Source organism: Xenopus laevis, chromosome 4S (assembly GCF_017654675.1).
Source record: "Xenopus laevis strain J_2021 chromosome 4S, Xenopus_laevis_v10.1, whole genome shotgun sequence".
NCBI classification, from domain to species: domain Eukaryota; kingdom Metazoa; phylum Chordata; class Amphibia; order Anura; family Pipidae; genus Xenopus; species Xenopus laevis.
The window spans coordinates 15,930,850-15,948,488 of NC_054378.1; the positions used below are offsets into that span (position 1 = coordinate 15,930,850).

A 17,639-nucleotide genomic window follows, 5' to 3' on the forward strand; every position below is an offset into this window, starting at 1 on the left:
AGATGTCTCCAAACAGATGACTCCTTCAGTTACATTTTCAAAGGAGACCTAAAAGTAAACCATATAGTCAGTTTAATGGGAATAACTACAATTAGATGTGAGCATGCTGCTGTCATAGTACAGTTAGTACTGTCTTTACTCACAATGGAGTCTTTTATTTATAGGAAAACTGTCCAACCTGTAGCCTTGAACGTGGGTGCTGGATGTTTTGCTAAAAAATGGCAATAGATTGGACATTAATAAAAACAGTCATAGTCCCTTACTATAGGCACCATCCCTCCCTAGTATACCTGATATCCCAGAGACTATTATCCCACTGTTACTATAGGCACCATATCTTCCTACTATACCTGCTATCCCACAGTCACACTCCCTTCCCAGAGACTATTATCCACTGTTACTATAGGCACCATCTCTCCCTACTATACCTGCTATCCCACAGTCACACTCTCTTCCCAGAGACTATTATCCCACTGTTACTATAGGCACCATCTCTCCCTACTATACCTGCTATCCCACAGTCACACTCCCTTCCCAGAGACTATTATCCACTGTTACTATAGGCACCATCTCTCCCTACTATACCTGCTATCCCACAGTCACACTCCCTTCCCAGAGACTATTATCCACTGTTACTATAGGCACCATCTCTCCCTACTATACCTGCTATCCCAAAGTCACAGTCTCTTTGCAGTAGGATGAAGCAAATGTTGTTACAGTTGGGTATAGTATCTCTTCTGTAATGTATTTGACCATTTCATGTACATGTTATTGCAGGGTTCATTGATGTATATAATTGCCTTTCTTTTTTCCTCTGTTTACCCAGATCCGGGCAGTGAGCAGGAATATGTTTCTTCGGAGAACCAGCTGCTTTACTACCCCAGTATCACCTACACCATCATCGGAAGCTCCGTCATCTTTGTGCTGGTAATTGCTCTCCTGGCGCTGGTCCTGCACCACCAGAGGAAACGCACTAACCTGATAAGCCTCCCAGTGCATCGACTCCAGCACCCACTGCTTCTCTCCAGACTGGTGGTACTGGATCACCCCCACCACTGCCGGGTCACCTACAATGTCAACAATGGGATACAGTACATGTCAAGACAGGGCTACCAGCAGCCAGTGAGTGTGGAGTCCCCACCCTCATACACTGAGGCCGTGCTAGATCACAGGTGGGTGCCTGAGGGCCTTTCCTTAAGTACATAACGTACCTCTCACTTCCTTCTGCACATGACACATCAGGTTGCAAAGCTTTCAGCCCTTTATTTCATAGCAGCCAATCAGAAGTTTTCGTTTAGTGGTCTACGACTTGTTTCAAACATCTGATTGGTTCGTATTGGTTCCTCTTGGTTAGCAGACTGGGGCAAACCCCATGACATACCCCCATACGAAGTCTGGAAACAGTCTGGGAACTACTGCTCTATATTGAGGTTGTCCAATATGTAGCCTTAGGCTATTGGGTGGTACTCAAGAGCCTCAGTTTGTCACCATCTTGACCTGCTATACCTGCTTTCCCCCGATATTTCGTAGCTCTCTGGGGCCCTACCCATTCACCCCTATTTGCGCTCTCTGGGTACAGTGGCCTTTTGATATAAGGAATATTTCTTATATTTCTCAATTATATTATATACCCCCTTCTTCGTCCTTCCTTCTTTCAGCTCTCGGCCGCCATGGTTTGACCTGCCGCCTCCTCCTTACCCCTCTGATATGGAATCCACCAGCCAAACAGAGCTGCCTCCTTACCGCTCCCGGACAGGCAGTTCCACCAGTGCTGGCAGCATTGAGCACCCCTGGGGTTCACCCAGCAGCACAGAGCACCCAGAGAGCCCTACAGAACCACAGGACATGGAACTTACACCAAGTGACAGTCTTCCAAGCCCAGAAGCAGAAGTCTAGGATCACCGATGATGCCAGAACATGGACTGAGTATATCATGGGTCAGTCTGCTACAACTTGTTACCTGCAGGACTATTCCTTATATATTTTTATAGATCCCAGATTTTTATTTTTTTAGTGGTTTATTTCCCCTTTATTTCTATGTATTGGACATGCTGAATCCCCAGCAGTGAGGCACTTGCCTATTACTATGCAGCAGCAGTGCCTGCCATTCAACGCTTGGTTTGTTTGGTCTGTAGCAAAAGCCATTATCTGACAGAAAGGATGGAGCCCTGCAGAGGAGATGAACCTTTAAAAAAAACAGATTACAGCCCATTAGCTCTTTTCATCCATAAAACACGGGCGTAAAGGGCCGTCCCTGCTCTCAACAGAGGACTTTCCCGTGTGATTAAAAGAAACATGCACCGAGTTGTTCTTCAGAAACCAACCACATGATGACAATGAGTCGCGGGGAGTCGGTGATCAGAAAATGAAAATATACGGGGAGTATGGTGTCATCTGATTGTATTGTTTTGCAAGTGCTCCGCAGAGCAATTCACGCACAGCGGTAGGGAACTGTTAAAGGAACAGTAGTGTTTCATTCTCACCTGGGTTTATCTCTAGTGGGAAGAACCACTTGTTTTGGCCCCAGGGCCAGCATCTGGACTACACTGCTGTGGGCCTATGGACACCCATCCGGAGAAGAACACAGCTGTTGGAAAGACGCTGTACAGGAGTCAATAAGATGCAGCTTTTATTGACCCCTGTATAAACATCTGTTTTCTGTCTCTGCTTCCTGGTTGAACCTGATTTAGACTCCACCCTCCTCCGTCATTATAGCCCTATACACAAACCAAAATCTCCCAGCTTGGTCTAAAGGGGCCGAGTTGATTTATTGACCCACTTTTACTTATAAAAAGATGCCTGCAGTACTTACCTTTTTTCTGTACATGCCTCAGGGCTCTGCTTCCTGGTTGAGGCTGATTCAAGCTCCACCCCCTGTAGACCTTAGCACTATTTATTGGTTGCTGTCCTCTAAAACAGGTAATAAACGGTGGATCCATTTATTTGGCATAGCCAACGGTGAAGGTCCAATCAGGATGATCTAATTGTTAATGCCTGTGTTCTCCATCAGTTATTGAGTGGCGTAGCCATATTACAGCCCCATTCACTACAAAAGTAGCCAGGTTTGAAGCCTATTTTTTTTCCTATTCCTCCATAGGGAGAGCTGTCCTCCACCTGCTGGATGGCGCTGGTCATTGCAGCTAAAACAACACAATGGCGGCTCCCTGTCCCTACAGAGACAGAAAAAGAATGAAGTTGCTTGTAAGAAACAAAGTCAACGGGAAATACTCGAGTTTTTAGAAAATCCATTTTTATTAAGGGGGTTTTAGTTTAAATAGCTTTCAGGCAAACATTACTGTTCCTTTAACCACCCTCTTGGACACCCCTGTATTAGCCTGTGGTCTTTAAAGGAGAGTTACTGTGCCTCACCTTCATTCTGATTGGTCCTTCCTGGATAATACAGGAAGCTCGGACAGAATTATGTTTAGATCCTCCAGTCCCAGGAACTCATTGTGCCTTTCTGCCCCAAGAGGACTGCTAAAGTGGAGGACTGAGGGGCTAATGTATATAGACCTTCCCCACAGCCTTGGGCATAACCATAAGTTGCCTATCGACCCTGCCTTGGTAACAAGTGTCCCCGACCAACCTGCGTGTGGGATATTGGTGCATTGTTGCACTTATAAAGCATATGCAGTGTGGTGATGTTAATATAGCTGCCGTGCAAGGATGCTGGGAGTTGTAGTCCACATCGCTGGTGTTGTGTTCTCTCTTTCTCTCTCTCTGTTTTTATGTTGTGTCTAAAGTTCCATTCATGTTCCCGATCCGATGCTGGAAAGGATGATCCGGTTCAGATACGGTTACCCAATCATGCTCAGGGAGACTTCTAGAAAATACAGCTGGCAGGGCTGATGGTATTTAACTTAATTATAATCTGTTCTTGGTCAGTGCAGCCCTGCCATCTGCATTCATTAGGATTATCCCCGATTATTCCACAGACACTGGAACATCTCTCTGTTCTCTTTGTGCCTAATGTTCCTGTTCCTGATCCGATGCTGGAAATGACGTGTTCTCTGCTCCATATGATACGGTGACTGGAGCCCAGGAGAGGAGATTTGCCTTATTCTCAATGTATATATAGATATTTCCAGGGAGTACACCAGCTTTATACAATAAAGAACTATACTGCTAAAGCCTAAGTAACTGTCTGTCCTTCCATCTTGTTCAAATACAGATGTTTCCTGCCTCCCAGTTAATAACAGGTTTTGCATTAACCTAAGACATGCCAGTAAGATCACTGCAGAAAATAGACAATGAGCATTGAATTAACCCCACACATGCCAGTATGATCACTGTAGAAAATAGACAACAATCATTAAATTAACCTCAGACATGCCAGTAAGATCACTGCAGAAAATAGATAACAAGCATTGAATTAACCTCAGACATGCCAGTAAGATTACTGCAGAAAATAGATAAGGAGCATTGAATTAACCCCAGACATGCCAGTAAGATCACTGTAGAAAATTGATTCAGGGCATTGCAGGAAATAGATAACAAGTATTGCATTAACCTCAGCCAGTAAGATCACTGCAGAAAATAGATAACGATCATTGAATTAACCCCAGACATGCCAATATGATCACTGTAGAAAATAGACAACAAGCATTAAATTAACCTCAGACATGCCAGTAAGATCACTGCAGAAAATAGATAAGGAAAACTGAATTAACCCCAGACGTGCCAGCAAGATCACTGTAGAAAATTTATTCAGAGCATTACATTAAGCTCACACAAGCAGTAAGACTACTGCAAATGGATAATAAGCAATGTGTTAACCCCAGACATGGCAGCAAAATCACTGCAGAAAATCTATAAGTACTATGAATTTTCTTTCTTCCCAAGGCACTTGTCTTTTCTCATTGAAGTCTTGCAAAAAAATTAATTAAAGATGGCCATGTGTGCCACAGTGGAACTCATATCCTTGCACTACCCTGGAGAAGTCCCAAAGCAAAAGAAGTCCCTCAAGCTAAAATGTGGGTCCTAAAGTGTGATAAGGACTGGCTAAAGGGTAGTTGGCTTAATCACACATGTGCTGTGGTTTCCTTGCTTGTCTGTGATGCACCGGAGGCTTTTGGACAAAAACAAATGTCCAGGTCCTGCTCTTAAAGCAATACACTGCACACGTGATACAGTCCTTTCCATGAGCAGCACACAAAATGCAAATGGCTTTATATAAAAGAGCTTCTGGCTACAATCACAGCCGTGCGTTAAGGTTCTCGGAGCTTATCAGAGCTAAATACATCAGGCTTTGTGCACAACATAAATACGGCAATTTACTCTGCCCTCGTGCTGCTGCTAAGCCTCCTGCGTGAGCCTCCCTAAACCTAAAATGACCGATAACAGAATATGAGGAGGATATTAACTTGCACAGAAGTCAGAGAGAGAGAGGGCATATTCACTGCTAAACAACCCCTGCCAGGGGATTAGCAATGATTTCATACACATCTGTCAGTATCACAAATGGTGTGTGTAAGAGGTTTATAGCCACTTAAAGGAGAACTAAAGCCTAACTAAAGAAGTAGGTAGAAATGCTGTACATATGTTTTGTGCTTTTGTACCAGCCCAAGGCAACCACAGCCCTTTAGCAGTAAAGATCTGTGTCTCCAAAGATGCCCCAGTAGCTCCCCATCTTCTTTTCTGCTGATTCACTGCACATGCTCTGTGCTGCTGTCACTTACTGAGCTTACTGAGCTTAGGGACCAACTCACAATATACAGTACGCATAGAATAGAAATGTCACAATATAATGCTCATTAGTAATTAATACAGATAATTACTACATGGCAGCACAGAATTTAATAATCAGTCCTGTAGCATCAGCTTATATTACAGACCAACCTCATTTTCTGCTGGATAATTAGTGACGACCCCTAAGCTTAGCTTCTCAACAGCTGCTCAGAGCCCACTGAGCATGTGAGTGTCACAGACACTTTCCAAGATGGTGACCCCCTGTTTGACACAAGTTTGAAGACCTGGATCATTCTGCTATTGAGAAGACAAAACTTTATGCCGGTGCAATAAGTTCAGTATATTAAATATGGCATTTATAGCCATTTATAGCATTTATAGCCATTTATAAGGTTTAGTTCTCCTTTAAAGGGACACTAAAGGTTACAAATTTTCTTAGCTGAAATGTGCAGCGAAACAGAACAACTTTGTAATGCACTTTCATTATTTACTTGGTTTGGTTTTTGCAATGTGATAATTCAAAGTTCCTTGTCTCTTGCTCTAGGCACCGCCTAGACTATTATGCATGCATGCAAGCAAACCAATTACAATCCTGTCTGTCTGTTCCTATGAAACAACAGTGTTACCAGGGCCGACAACAAGGGGCCACACGGGGTACAGTTGTCCCAAGCCTGGCAGAATTTAAGGTTAATGGGAATTTAAGGTTAATGGGGGGCCTGGCTGTGCTGCACGTTCCAGATTAGCCGCCCCCCTTAAGAGCATGAGAGTCGAACCCTAAGTGCTGAATTTGTGAATTGAGACAAAACCTCGAAAAGACCCGAAGCCATGAAAGGAGCTGAAGCTGCAGACCCATAGCTGCGGAAAGACTAAAAGCCACAAAAGGAGCTATAGAAAACATTAAAAATTCTGGTCATCAGTGTATTATTTTAATCCTCTACAGGCCCCTGGCCATTTTCTATGGGACCCCAGACCACCATAGTTTTTTTTTTAACTTGTAGGGGGGGAACCTGGCCACCAACGGGGTTTTGGACTTGTTGGGGGCCCTGGCCACCAGGGAAGTTTTTTAACTTTTATGATGGGGGGCCTGACCACCAATGGCGTTTTAGTGTTCATGTTTTGGCGCCCATGTTTGTGTGGCTTTTTAACTTTGGTGTGAGAGGTCTAGGGCTGGGTCTATGGTGGTGGTTGGGGCCCAGAAAATGCCCCGTGATTTCTAATGGCAGCCTTGAGTTCTACTATGAAGCTTGAAGCCCCTACTCATCAGTCACTGGTGCAATCCGTAGCATGGGGCCACTAGCAGACGCTGTGTCTTTCCCCCTATACCTTGTAATGAGCAAAGGGCTATAAAATCTGTTTGTGATTAATTCTCCCTGAGTATTTCTTGAACCCAGTTTTGATCATATAAAGATGAAGATATGTTCTTCTCCATTGTCTCCTCAAACAGAAGCAACCTTTGCCCGCGCGCCAACCACAAGCCATTACAATCAGTGGCGCCCAACAGACAGGTTCTCATTAAACACAATTCGATTCCTTGGCGCCTCCGAGGCACATTTTTCATTTCTCCTGTAACGTCTCAGCCACTTCCATCCAATATTCTTACTTTTCTCCCCGTCTCCCGCTGACGGTGTATTCTTTTGACAGGATTGACGGACGTGCCCGGTTGGCAGCCGCTCCGAAGACAAATAGACTTTGTGCTCAGTGTGGAGCAATGTGACATCGAAGACCTACCTTTATTATTGTCTGTGTCACATACTTTAGTGTCTCAGATGGAGAGTGCGCCTCAGCCTCTCAGGGTTTATTATGTCGACACGACAAAGCTATTTGGCAGTGCCGAAAGCTTTTAGTTTTATTTAGTGGACAATATATACCAGTTCGGGTTCACTCTGGGCCAACAGGGAATAAAGATGATTCCATCAATAATGATAAACAGTATATTCCATATGAGGTTGAAATGGACCAATGTTGAATGACTAAATATAATTAAGGGGAATGTTCACCTTTTTATTACATTTTAGAAGGAATTAGGTTATATATGTTTTTCAATTGATTGGCCTTCTTAGTATGGCTCTTTTAAGACTGCAACTAAGACGTTTGTTGTTATGGGGGTCTCCGGGCCCCGGCAACCAAAAATACAGATTTTCCACAGTTAAATTGCATATCTTTCTTTTCTGGCCCTCTGCTATTGATCTTCAGTTGTGACTTCCAAACTGTTGCCTGGTTACTAGAGTAAATAAGCCCTCATTAAGCACCAGCAACATGGGAGCAATTGAGATTCTAAGCCAGAGTTGCTCGGCAAAAAAAAAAACAAAAAACAGAAATTAAAAAAAAACAAAGACTAATTGCAAAGTGTATTCTAAAATCCATGAAATTTTGGATATATTGCCTTTCCAAGAAGATCAACAAGACTTTTTTGAATGCTTCAATGGAATCAGACTGTGAAAGTACACTTTTCCTCTGCTCCTGAAGATTCCATGTCTTGGAACCAGAGGCACACACAAAGTGGGAAGATGCGGGTGCAAATCATACAATCGCAACATGTGGGTTGAGTTTTCCCTGACTCCACTTAACTTTTTTTCTCAACTTCATAGTCCTCAAGGTGAGAAACCATTTGAATTGCTGCAGGTGAAAGGTATGTTCCTCAAGATTAAAAAGAGGGTCTTTTGTCCAAAAGGTCCCCCACAAACCAAAATGTCTTGTTTGTCACGTGCCCTTGCCAATAGGGACAAAGCCAACTTGGTGATGGAAACTAGTGGTTCCACCTAGTTTCATGGTTCCGTTCCATTCTCACCAGTTAATTGAATGTCTTTGCATTTGTTTCAGTTCAATGATATCCTTCTTAAGGACTGGAATGCAAAACTGCAATGCACTCAAGGTGAGGCCTTATCAGAGATCTAGCATAACTTGAGTCAATGCACTTTTGTTACCACTAGTAGTAGCAGCCACTAACTGCCTAGCGTTGCACAGTCTGTTATCCACAATAACCCCCAAATCTATTCCCAGTTAAGAAGACCCCCCAACAAACTTCCATTTAGTGCATTAACATTAAACAACATTTAGCAATTTGCTGCCCAGTGCTCCAATGGATTCAATTTGCTTGGCAAAGTGGAACCTACAGAAGAGGCAGAACTTCCAGAGCCAAACTCAAGGTCATTAAGTAACAAATTAAAAAGCCAGGGGCCAAGTACAGACTCCAGTGGGTCTATATCATATTAGAGCTAATCTATAAATGTATCATGACGTGTATCCTACATATAAGAGTTGGAGCCCAAAGAGCAGGAGAAGCCCACATGGGTACTGGATATTTATAGTCCAGTTTCTGCATATCGAATCTACACAGTAAGTTATTATCTGGAGCTTTTAAGTTCTAAACCTCTTCTTTATCCCTGAGTTTGCTTCTGAATGTCTTCGCCGGGGCCAAGGGTGAGGTGGAACTCAGCTTCAATGGCATAAATTATTTATATTTCCATAATTAGAGAATTTATTCACCCAGTCAAAGTGAGGGAAAAAGCTACAGAGGGGGGGGAGAGGTTTATGTGCTGAGGATTTGCCAGACTTTAATCACTCTTTGTGCCCCTCCTGACCAACCTCGGTTTCAAACGGTACAAAAGTTGAAGAGGGCAAATAGAAAAGATGTAATTATATATCATTTTCCTTTAGCAAGAGTGAATGGAATCAACTCAGGCAGTGGCGCAATAATGATGGAAAAGGAAACAGAGAATTACTGGGGGGTAGTTAGCCCCGCCCCCATTATACAAATTGCTTCTTTTCTACCCTTCTATGGCACTCCTCTTTAAATAATGCCAGGGGAACACCATCATCATCATCCTCTCTTCTCCCAGGGAATTTTATCTACTAAATAAAGTGATTTTTTATTTTCTTTTTTTTTTAATATAACTGACCCAAACACTATGCTTCAAGCTTTGCTTGCGCTTTAAACTGCACATTTTCCCTTCAATACCGATTAAATGAAGGATAATTTTTTTCCCTTAGATCCCAGAACAAAAAAAGCAAATCTCCCCACCAGAAACCTTCTATTGAAACAATAAACCAGCATTTCTATAGAAAATCAGATGTATGTATGCTATTTTATTCCATTTATTAAGCCGCGGCCAAATCCCTTATTCTCGTTGTGCCGCCGACTGCATTTACGCCCTGAAAGCAAGGGGCCAGCAGCGAGATCCCATTCTTCTTGCACATACATTTAATCAGAAAGAAATTTCTTAAACCAATGAAGTTGGTTAGGAGCGGCAGCCCTGGCTGCACACACTCCAAATATATTGTGGGCTCTGAGACACCGCAGAAAATAATTTACATTTCAATTCTTGGCAGACAAAAGAAATGTTCCTTTAGAAGCTTTGAATTTCTCCTTGACTTCAGCACCTGTGCCTGCACAATAAGGACTCATGCCTCTATAGAGATTGGAGAGACCAAGTCATTCACATCCTACTGAATAATATAATACTAACTCTAGAAATAGGACTCAGGGAAATTGTCACATTCTTCTCACTCAGTAAGGAACCCAAGTTAACAATTTATTCCTCTAATAAACAGCACTTAAAGGACAGGTAAAGTCTCTGGGAAGGAACAGTTGCTGTGGGATAGCAGGTATAGTAGGGAGAGATTGCACCTATAGTAGCAGTGGGATAATAGTCTCTGGGAAGGGAGTGTTGCTGTGGGATAGCAGGTATAGTAGGGAGAGATGGTGCCTATAGTAACAGTGGGATAATAGTCTCTGGGAAGGGAGTGTGGCTGTGGGATAGCAGGTATAGTAGGGAGAGATGGTGTCTATAGTAACAGTGGGATAATAGTCTCTGGGAAGGGAGTGTGACTGTGGGATAGCAGGTATAGTAGGGAGAGATGGTGCCTATAGTAACAGTGGGATAATAGTCTCTGGGAAGGGAGTGTGGCTGTGGGATAGCAGGTATAGTAGGGAGAGATGGTGTCTATAGTAACAGTGGGATAATAGTCTCTGGGAAGGGAGTGTGACTGTGGGATAGCAGGTATAGTAGGGAGAGATGGTGCCTATAGTAACAGTGGGATAATAGTCTCTGGGAAGGGAGTGTGACTGTGGGATAGCAGGTATAGTAGGGAGAGATTGCACCTATAGTAGCAGTGGGATAATAGTCTCTGGGAAGGGAGTGTGACTGTGGGATAGCAGGTATAGTAGGGAGAGATGGTGTCTATAGTAACAGTGGACAATTGTCTCTGGGAAGGGAGTGTGGCTGTGGGATAGCAGGTATAGTAGGGAGAGATTGCACCTATAGTAGCAGTGGGATAATAGTCTCTGGGAAGGGAGTGTGACTGTGGGATAGCAGGTATAGTAGGGAGAGATTGCACCTATAGTAGCAGTGGGATAATAGTCTCTGGGAAGGGAGTGTGACTGTGGGATAGCAGGTATAGTAGGGAGAGATGGTGCCTATAGTAACAGTGGGATATAGTCTCTGGGAAGGGAGTGTGGCTTTGGATAGCAGGTATAGTAGGGAGAGATTGCACCTATAGTAGCAGTGGAATAATAGTCTCTTGGAAGGGAGTGTTGCTGTGGATAGCAGGTATAGTAGGGAGAGATAAAGTGGGATAATAGTCTCTGGGAAGGGAGTGTGGCTGTGGGATAGCAGGTATAGTAGGGAGAGATTGCACCTATAGTAACAGTGGGATAATAGTCTCTGGGAAGGGAGTGTGGCTGTGGGATAGCAGGTATAGTAAGGAGAGATTGCACCTATAGTAGCAGTGGGATAATATTCTCTGGGAAGGGAGTGTGACTGTGGGATAGCAGGTATAGTAGGGAAAGATGGTGCCTATAGTAACAGTGGGATAATAGTCTCTGGGAAGGGAGTGTGGCTGTGGGATAGCAGGTATAGTAGGGAGAGATTGCACCTATAGTAGCAGTGGGATAATATTATCTGGGAAGGGAGTGTGACTGTGGGATAGCAGGTATAGTAGGGAGAGATGGTGCCTATAGTAACAGTGGGATAATAGTCTCTGGGAAGGAAGTGTGACTGTGGGATAGCAGGTGAAGTAGGGAGAGATAGTGCCTATAGTAACAGTGGGATAATAGTCTCTGGGAAGGGAGTGTGACTGAGGGATAGCAGGTATAGTAGGGAGAGATGGTGCCTATAGTAGCAGTGGGGATTGTAGTCTTTTGGGAACGGAGTGTGGCTGTGGGATAGCAGGTATAGTAGGGAGAGATGGTGCCTATAGTAACAGTGGGATAATAGTCTTTGGGAAGGGAGTGTGACTGTGGGATAGCAAGTATAGTAGGGAGAGATGGTGCCTATAGTAGCAGTGAGATAATAGTCTCTGGGAAGGGAGTGTGACTGTGGGATAGCAGGTATAGTAGGGAGAGATGGTGCCTATAGTAACAGTGGGATAATAGTCTCTGGGAAGGGAGTGTGACTGTGGGATAGCAGGTATAGTAGGGAGAGATGGAGTGTGGCTGTGGGATAGCAGGTATAGTAGGGAGAGATGGTGCCTATAGTAACAGTGGGATAATAGTCTTTGGGAAGGGAGTGTGACTGTGGGATAGCAAGTATAGTAGGGAGAGATGGTGCCTATAGTAGCAGTGAGATAATAGTCTCTGGGAAGGGAGTGTGACTGTGGGATAGCAGGTATAGTAGGGAGAGATGGTGCCTATAGTAACAGTGGGATAATAGTCTCTGGGAAGGGAGTGTGGCTGTGGGATAGAAGGTATAGTAGGGAGAGATGGTGCCTATAGTAACAGTGGATAATAGTCTCTGGGAAGGGAATGTGGCTGTGGGATAGCAGGTATAGTAGGGAGAGATGGTGCCTATAGTAACAGTGGATAATAGTCTCTGGGAAGGGAGTGTGACTGAGGGATAGCAGGTATAGTAGGGAGAGATGGTGCCTATAGTAACAGTGGGATAATAGTCTCTAGGAAGGGAGTGTGACTGTGGGATAGCAGGTATAGTAGGGAGAGATGGTGCCTATAGTAACAGTGGGATAATAGTCTCTGGGAAGGGACTGAATGCATTGTTCAGCAGGGTATAAGAGTTTATTCCTAGAGCAGCTTTAGATATAGATACAGAAATATTTGCGCTGCCTCTGGGCCAGAAATTAGTAAACAGCGCCCCCTTCAGACACAAACAGGCCACGTACAGGCTGTAGATAGTGAGAGCACAAATCAGAGAGAGAGAGTAAGGAAGCAAAGAGCTGCCCCGGGGGAGTAAAATGCACTTCTGTCTCTCTTTGTTCTAAGGCAACAGTGCAAGAAATGAGCTGACACCGTCACATACCAAGCAGAACCCTCCCTGAGCCGACAGAATTAGTTCTATGTGTCTATGTTCCACACGTCTACTTCACAGCACATCCCCAGACTGAGCCGTTCCTCTATGATGAGTGGGGTGTTATATATATACTGTATGTAATCCCTCTAGCTCCTCTGGGCATGATATTAGTTATGGTTGCAGTTTCAGTCTTGCCTAAGTTACTATTGTCTCTCAGCTGTGGTCCTGCAGCAGGGAATACTGAGAAGGGGGTCATAAAACTTGTTTCTCCCAAATTGGTTGGACTACAACTCCCAGCACATCCTGATTAAAGCAAGCTGAGAGATGTAGCCCAGTAACATTTGGAGTGGTAATTAGGGTTGCCACCTTTTCTGGAAAAAAATACCGGCCTTCCTATATATTTATCTTTTTTCCCTATTAATAACTTGGGGATCAACCATCATTTTTACCGGCCAGGCCAGTAAAATACCGGCCAATTGGCAACCCTAAATACTGGCCAGGTGGCAACCCTAGTGGTAATAGGATTGTAGAAGACATACATGTTCTCTTAAAGCTTTGTCCTTTACACTACTTGGGTCTCCAAAGTTGTCATTCCCAACCTTATTATAGATGCAAGAGTTTTCTCCAATGAGAATCCTGGCTGTGGGAGTACCGTATATCAATTCTCTAACATAGGGAGATTACTGTCCTATTTTGGCTTGATATAGTTTAGTTAAAGGGCATGGCAATTTACACATAAGGCAACACCCAGCACCCAAAATCATAAATGAGCCCTACAGACTTTATCTTGATGCCGCTGGTGACTTTTTCCTTTCTATTATCAAACTCTGGAAAACTACTGTACTCCAATGAGAATCCTGTCCCACCCTCAGTTTCTGGTTCATTGTGTCACTAGTTGCTGGCCATTATGCACAAAGACCGAGGATACGGGTATTGTGGCATTGGAGGATTTTTTTTTCAGATATTTGCATATTAGTCTCCCTATGTTTAATAGCAATGTGGCTGATTTAGCCAGAATCTAGGAAACTCATTGGTTAATACTTTCGCATTCTTAATTAAGTTGGTGCCTCTTATTTTGGAAAGCCTAGGGGTGAAGTCCATACCGTTTCTAGATTCCACTAAATATGGAAGGGGCTTGTGGTGTTGCTGTTGAACTATCAGTGTTGCAGGGTGAGGCCATTTCCCATAGGATCATTTTTGCTCCAAATGAGTTGATAAAAATCTGACATGGGTGGGTGTGGAGATGTTTTGAGAGCAACACACCCAAATATGTCAGGCTGCAGATCTGCGTCCCCATATGAGTAAAGAGGCGTATATATCATCCCTGTGACAAATAAACTGCTCTCTCTCTTTAAATAGACACCAAAGGAAGCGAAATATTAAAGGCAAGCAGATGTCTGGGTTAGTTACCGGATCCTGGCAAGCCGATTGGTGTTGGATTGTACATACAGGAATGCTACTGGTCCCCAGAGAGTCCAATGTGAGCAATCAGCTGAAAATAATAAAGACATGGTGGCGTAGAACAGAATGTGACATTTAAAGGAGTTGTTCACCTTTAAATTAACTGTTAGTATGATGTAGAGAGGGATATTCTGAGACAATTTGCAATTGGTCTTCATTTGTGGTTTTTGAGCTATTTAGCTTTTTATTCAGCAGCTCTCCAGTTTGCAATTTCAGCCATCTGGTTGCTAGGGTCCAAATTACCCTGGCAACCATGCATTTTTTTGAATAAGAGGACTGAATAGAAAGATGAGTATGGAAAGTAGCAATAGCATTTGTAGAGCATTTGAGTTTAAGAAGGGGTCAGCGAAAGCCGGAAAGAATCTAAAGAAGGCAAATAATTCAGAAACAATGAAAAAGAAAAAATGAAGACCACTTGAAAAGTTGCTTGGAACTGACCATTCCATAATGTACTAAAAGTGAACTTAAAGGTGAACCACACCTCTAAGCAGGGCTGAAAGTAGAGTTTAGAATGGTGCCTAGAGTACCCTTAAAGGGATTTTTATAGTGTTGTTTTCCTGAACCAACAAGTGTATTTTTTTAGTTGTAATACTGGTGTGTAGGTGCAGTTCAGGTCATTTTGCCTGGTCCTGTGCTTTCAGAAAGAGACAGCACTTTAGGATGGAACTGCTTTCTGGCAGGCTGTTGTTTCTCCTACTCAATGTTTCTGAATGTGTTGCAGTGGGACCTGGATTTTACTATTGACTGTTGTTCTGCCAGGGAGCTGTTATCTTGTGTTAGGGAGCTGCTATCTCAATATCTTTCCATTGTTCTGTTGTTAGGCTTCTGGGGGGGAAGGGAGGGGGTGATATCACTCCACCTTGCAGCACAGTAGTAAAGAGTGACTAAAGTTTATCAGAGCACAAGTCACATGACCAGTGACAGCTGGGAAACTGACACTATGTTTAGCCCCATGTCAGATTTCAAAATGAAATATAAAAAATCTGTTTGCTCTTTTGAAACAGATTTCAGTGCAGAATTCTGCTGGAACAGCACTATTAACTGATGCGTTTAAAAAAAAAAAAAAAATTCCCATGACAGTATCCCTTTAAAGGAGATACCCTACCCTTCATAGACCTTCCTCCCCCACCAGCCTAGCTCCTACCATGGGCAAATACCCCTAACCTTTTACTTACTCTTTGGTGCAGATTCACGGCATCAGAGTTAATGGCAGCCATCTTAATGTCTTCGGTCTTCATCGAGTGAGTTCCGTATCGTTGCATGCGCAGTTGGAGCAGACATCTGTTTTTTGTCAACTGTGCATTCGCCGAAAGTCATGGAAATTGTCGAAGCGCCAGAAGAAGACCAGATGAAGACCGAAGAAGAAGATGGCTGCCGTGAACTCTGATGCCTTGAATCTGCACCGAGGGGTATGTAAAAAGTTAGGGGCATTTGCCCGGGAATCGGGATAGACACTAGGCTGGGAGGTGGAGGCAGGGGGTCTATGTAGGGTAGGGGGTAGGGTTTTTTTTCAAATAAGGGGTTTACTTCTCTTTAAGATAACCCATGCATGGGCCGATAAAATCAGATCACTCAGCCCCTTCAGACCAAGTCAGCAGCTTACTGACATGAGGCCTTGCACCATGTGAGAGTGGGGGGGGGATCTGTGGATCTGGGGCCTGAGGGGGCTTGGAGGGCTCATCACCCCAATGGATCTGCTTTTCGATGTGGGTCATCTTTAAACAGGTCTCCAAGGCCCACACAGTCAAACGACTATATCATCCTGATTTGGACCAATGTGTCGAAGGAAAAGTGAAGGCAACCTCACCATATGAACAGATTACATAGTCAATGCACACAGAGTTCATATCCACAAGTTCTACCTACCCTTCCACTTAGACGGGAAACAAATGGCAAAAAGGCAGTGCAGCTACTGGAGTTTTCTATCCCAAAAATGTGCAGTTCCAGCACCTTCACTTGGGTCCCATATCAGTGAAAAGAAGATATCAGTGGCTGCTTTGGGCTGTGTATGCCATGAGACGTAGGAAAATACACATTATCATTCTCAGAGTGATGTCACACATAGGCTTTGGTTATTTTGGGAGAACCAGGACGGCCCAAACTGACCCACTAGGTGCCAAGCATCATATCTACATCAGCCTATGATTTCCCTGTGTCGGCGGAACCTGGAAAGCATACGTGAGCTTAATGAGCATTTTCTATTCTCATTTCTCAGGGTGATTATAAGTTAAGAACATGTGAGATAATTATCTCAAGGTAGCGCATTAATAACTAATTACGGGAGATGTGAAGTGGCTTTGAATCTCGAGTTGTTGGAGTGCAATTGCATGGCAGTTGGTACAGCTGGCACCTCCAGTGGCGCAGAAGGAAGCTGGGAGTGATTATTGAGACACACAAGGCTCAATTAGTGAAATTACAGGTCAGTCTAAAGGATTCCTTACAAGTATTCCTGTTCCCAGGCTGCTCTCCTCCCCTTGGTCCAGACTGAGAAGCCGGTGATCATGGACTCCAGATGGGGGGTTTACCAACGAGAGTCCATCTGTATATTTAACTGCTGCAGTCATGTACCTTTATGCTGAAATGAGCCTTTCTTTTAGCAAAACAAATTGTTGGTATAAATTTATACACAGTCGGAACAGAGCAGTGGTCCCGGAGCACAGAAACCCAAAAAATCAATCTGTTTTTTGGGTCCTCACTGGGAATCAATCCTGCTCCTCTCAAGTGCTGATCTGACTGTATCCGATCTCTCCGGAACAAACAGTATTGTTTTTCAGGTTTGGGAAGAGGAAGACAGGGCACAGGGAGGGTACAGCTGCCCCATGGCAAAGGGGAGCCCAGAGATGGAAATGTGTGTGTTGCAAAAGGGGCAGGGATTGTGGAAAGTGGAAGTGACTTTGGTAGATCAATGGTGGAATCTGGACTGACCCCAGAGGACTGGGGACAAGGCCTTCTTTGGGCCCCATTTTACTTGGTGGGACCCTATAACTGCTAACGTAGTAAGTTATAGTAATACGGGGCCACATAATTACACTGTGGAAGGAAGAGGCAAGCAGCAGGAGCAAAAGTGGAAAATAAATAAGGTTGCAGTTCAACGATAGTTGAATGGTCATCTCAATGATACCCAACTCAATACCACCATGTGCCATAACCCATGAATAATATGTAGTAATCCCAAATATATATGTAAGCATAAGATCATTCAATTATAGTAAAATAACTATATTATTTTACTATAGGTGCTCCTGTCCC

The 17,639-nt window shown here is 43.8% G+C and overlaps 1 protein-coding gene across 2 annotated transcripts in view; it reads left to right on the forward strand.

The window, feature by feature from the left end:
• Positions 1–4,136, forward strand: part of ldlrad3.S (low density lipoprotein receptor class A domain containing 3 S homeolog) — a 63,791-nt gene extending 59,655 nt beyond the window's left edge. For both annotated transcript variants that reach the window (XM_041560978.1, XM_041560979.1), the window contains 2 exons: positions 827–1,172; positions 1,659–4,136. In XM_041560978.1, coding sequence (XP_041416912.1) covers positions 827–1,172; positions 1,659–1,896 — 584 coding nt within the window. In that variant the 3' untranslated portion in view covers positions 1,897–4,136. The remainder of the gene's footprint in view (positions 1–826; positions 1,173–1,658) is intronic.
• The last annotated feature ends 13,503 nt before the right edge of the window (positions 4,137–17,639 follow it).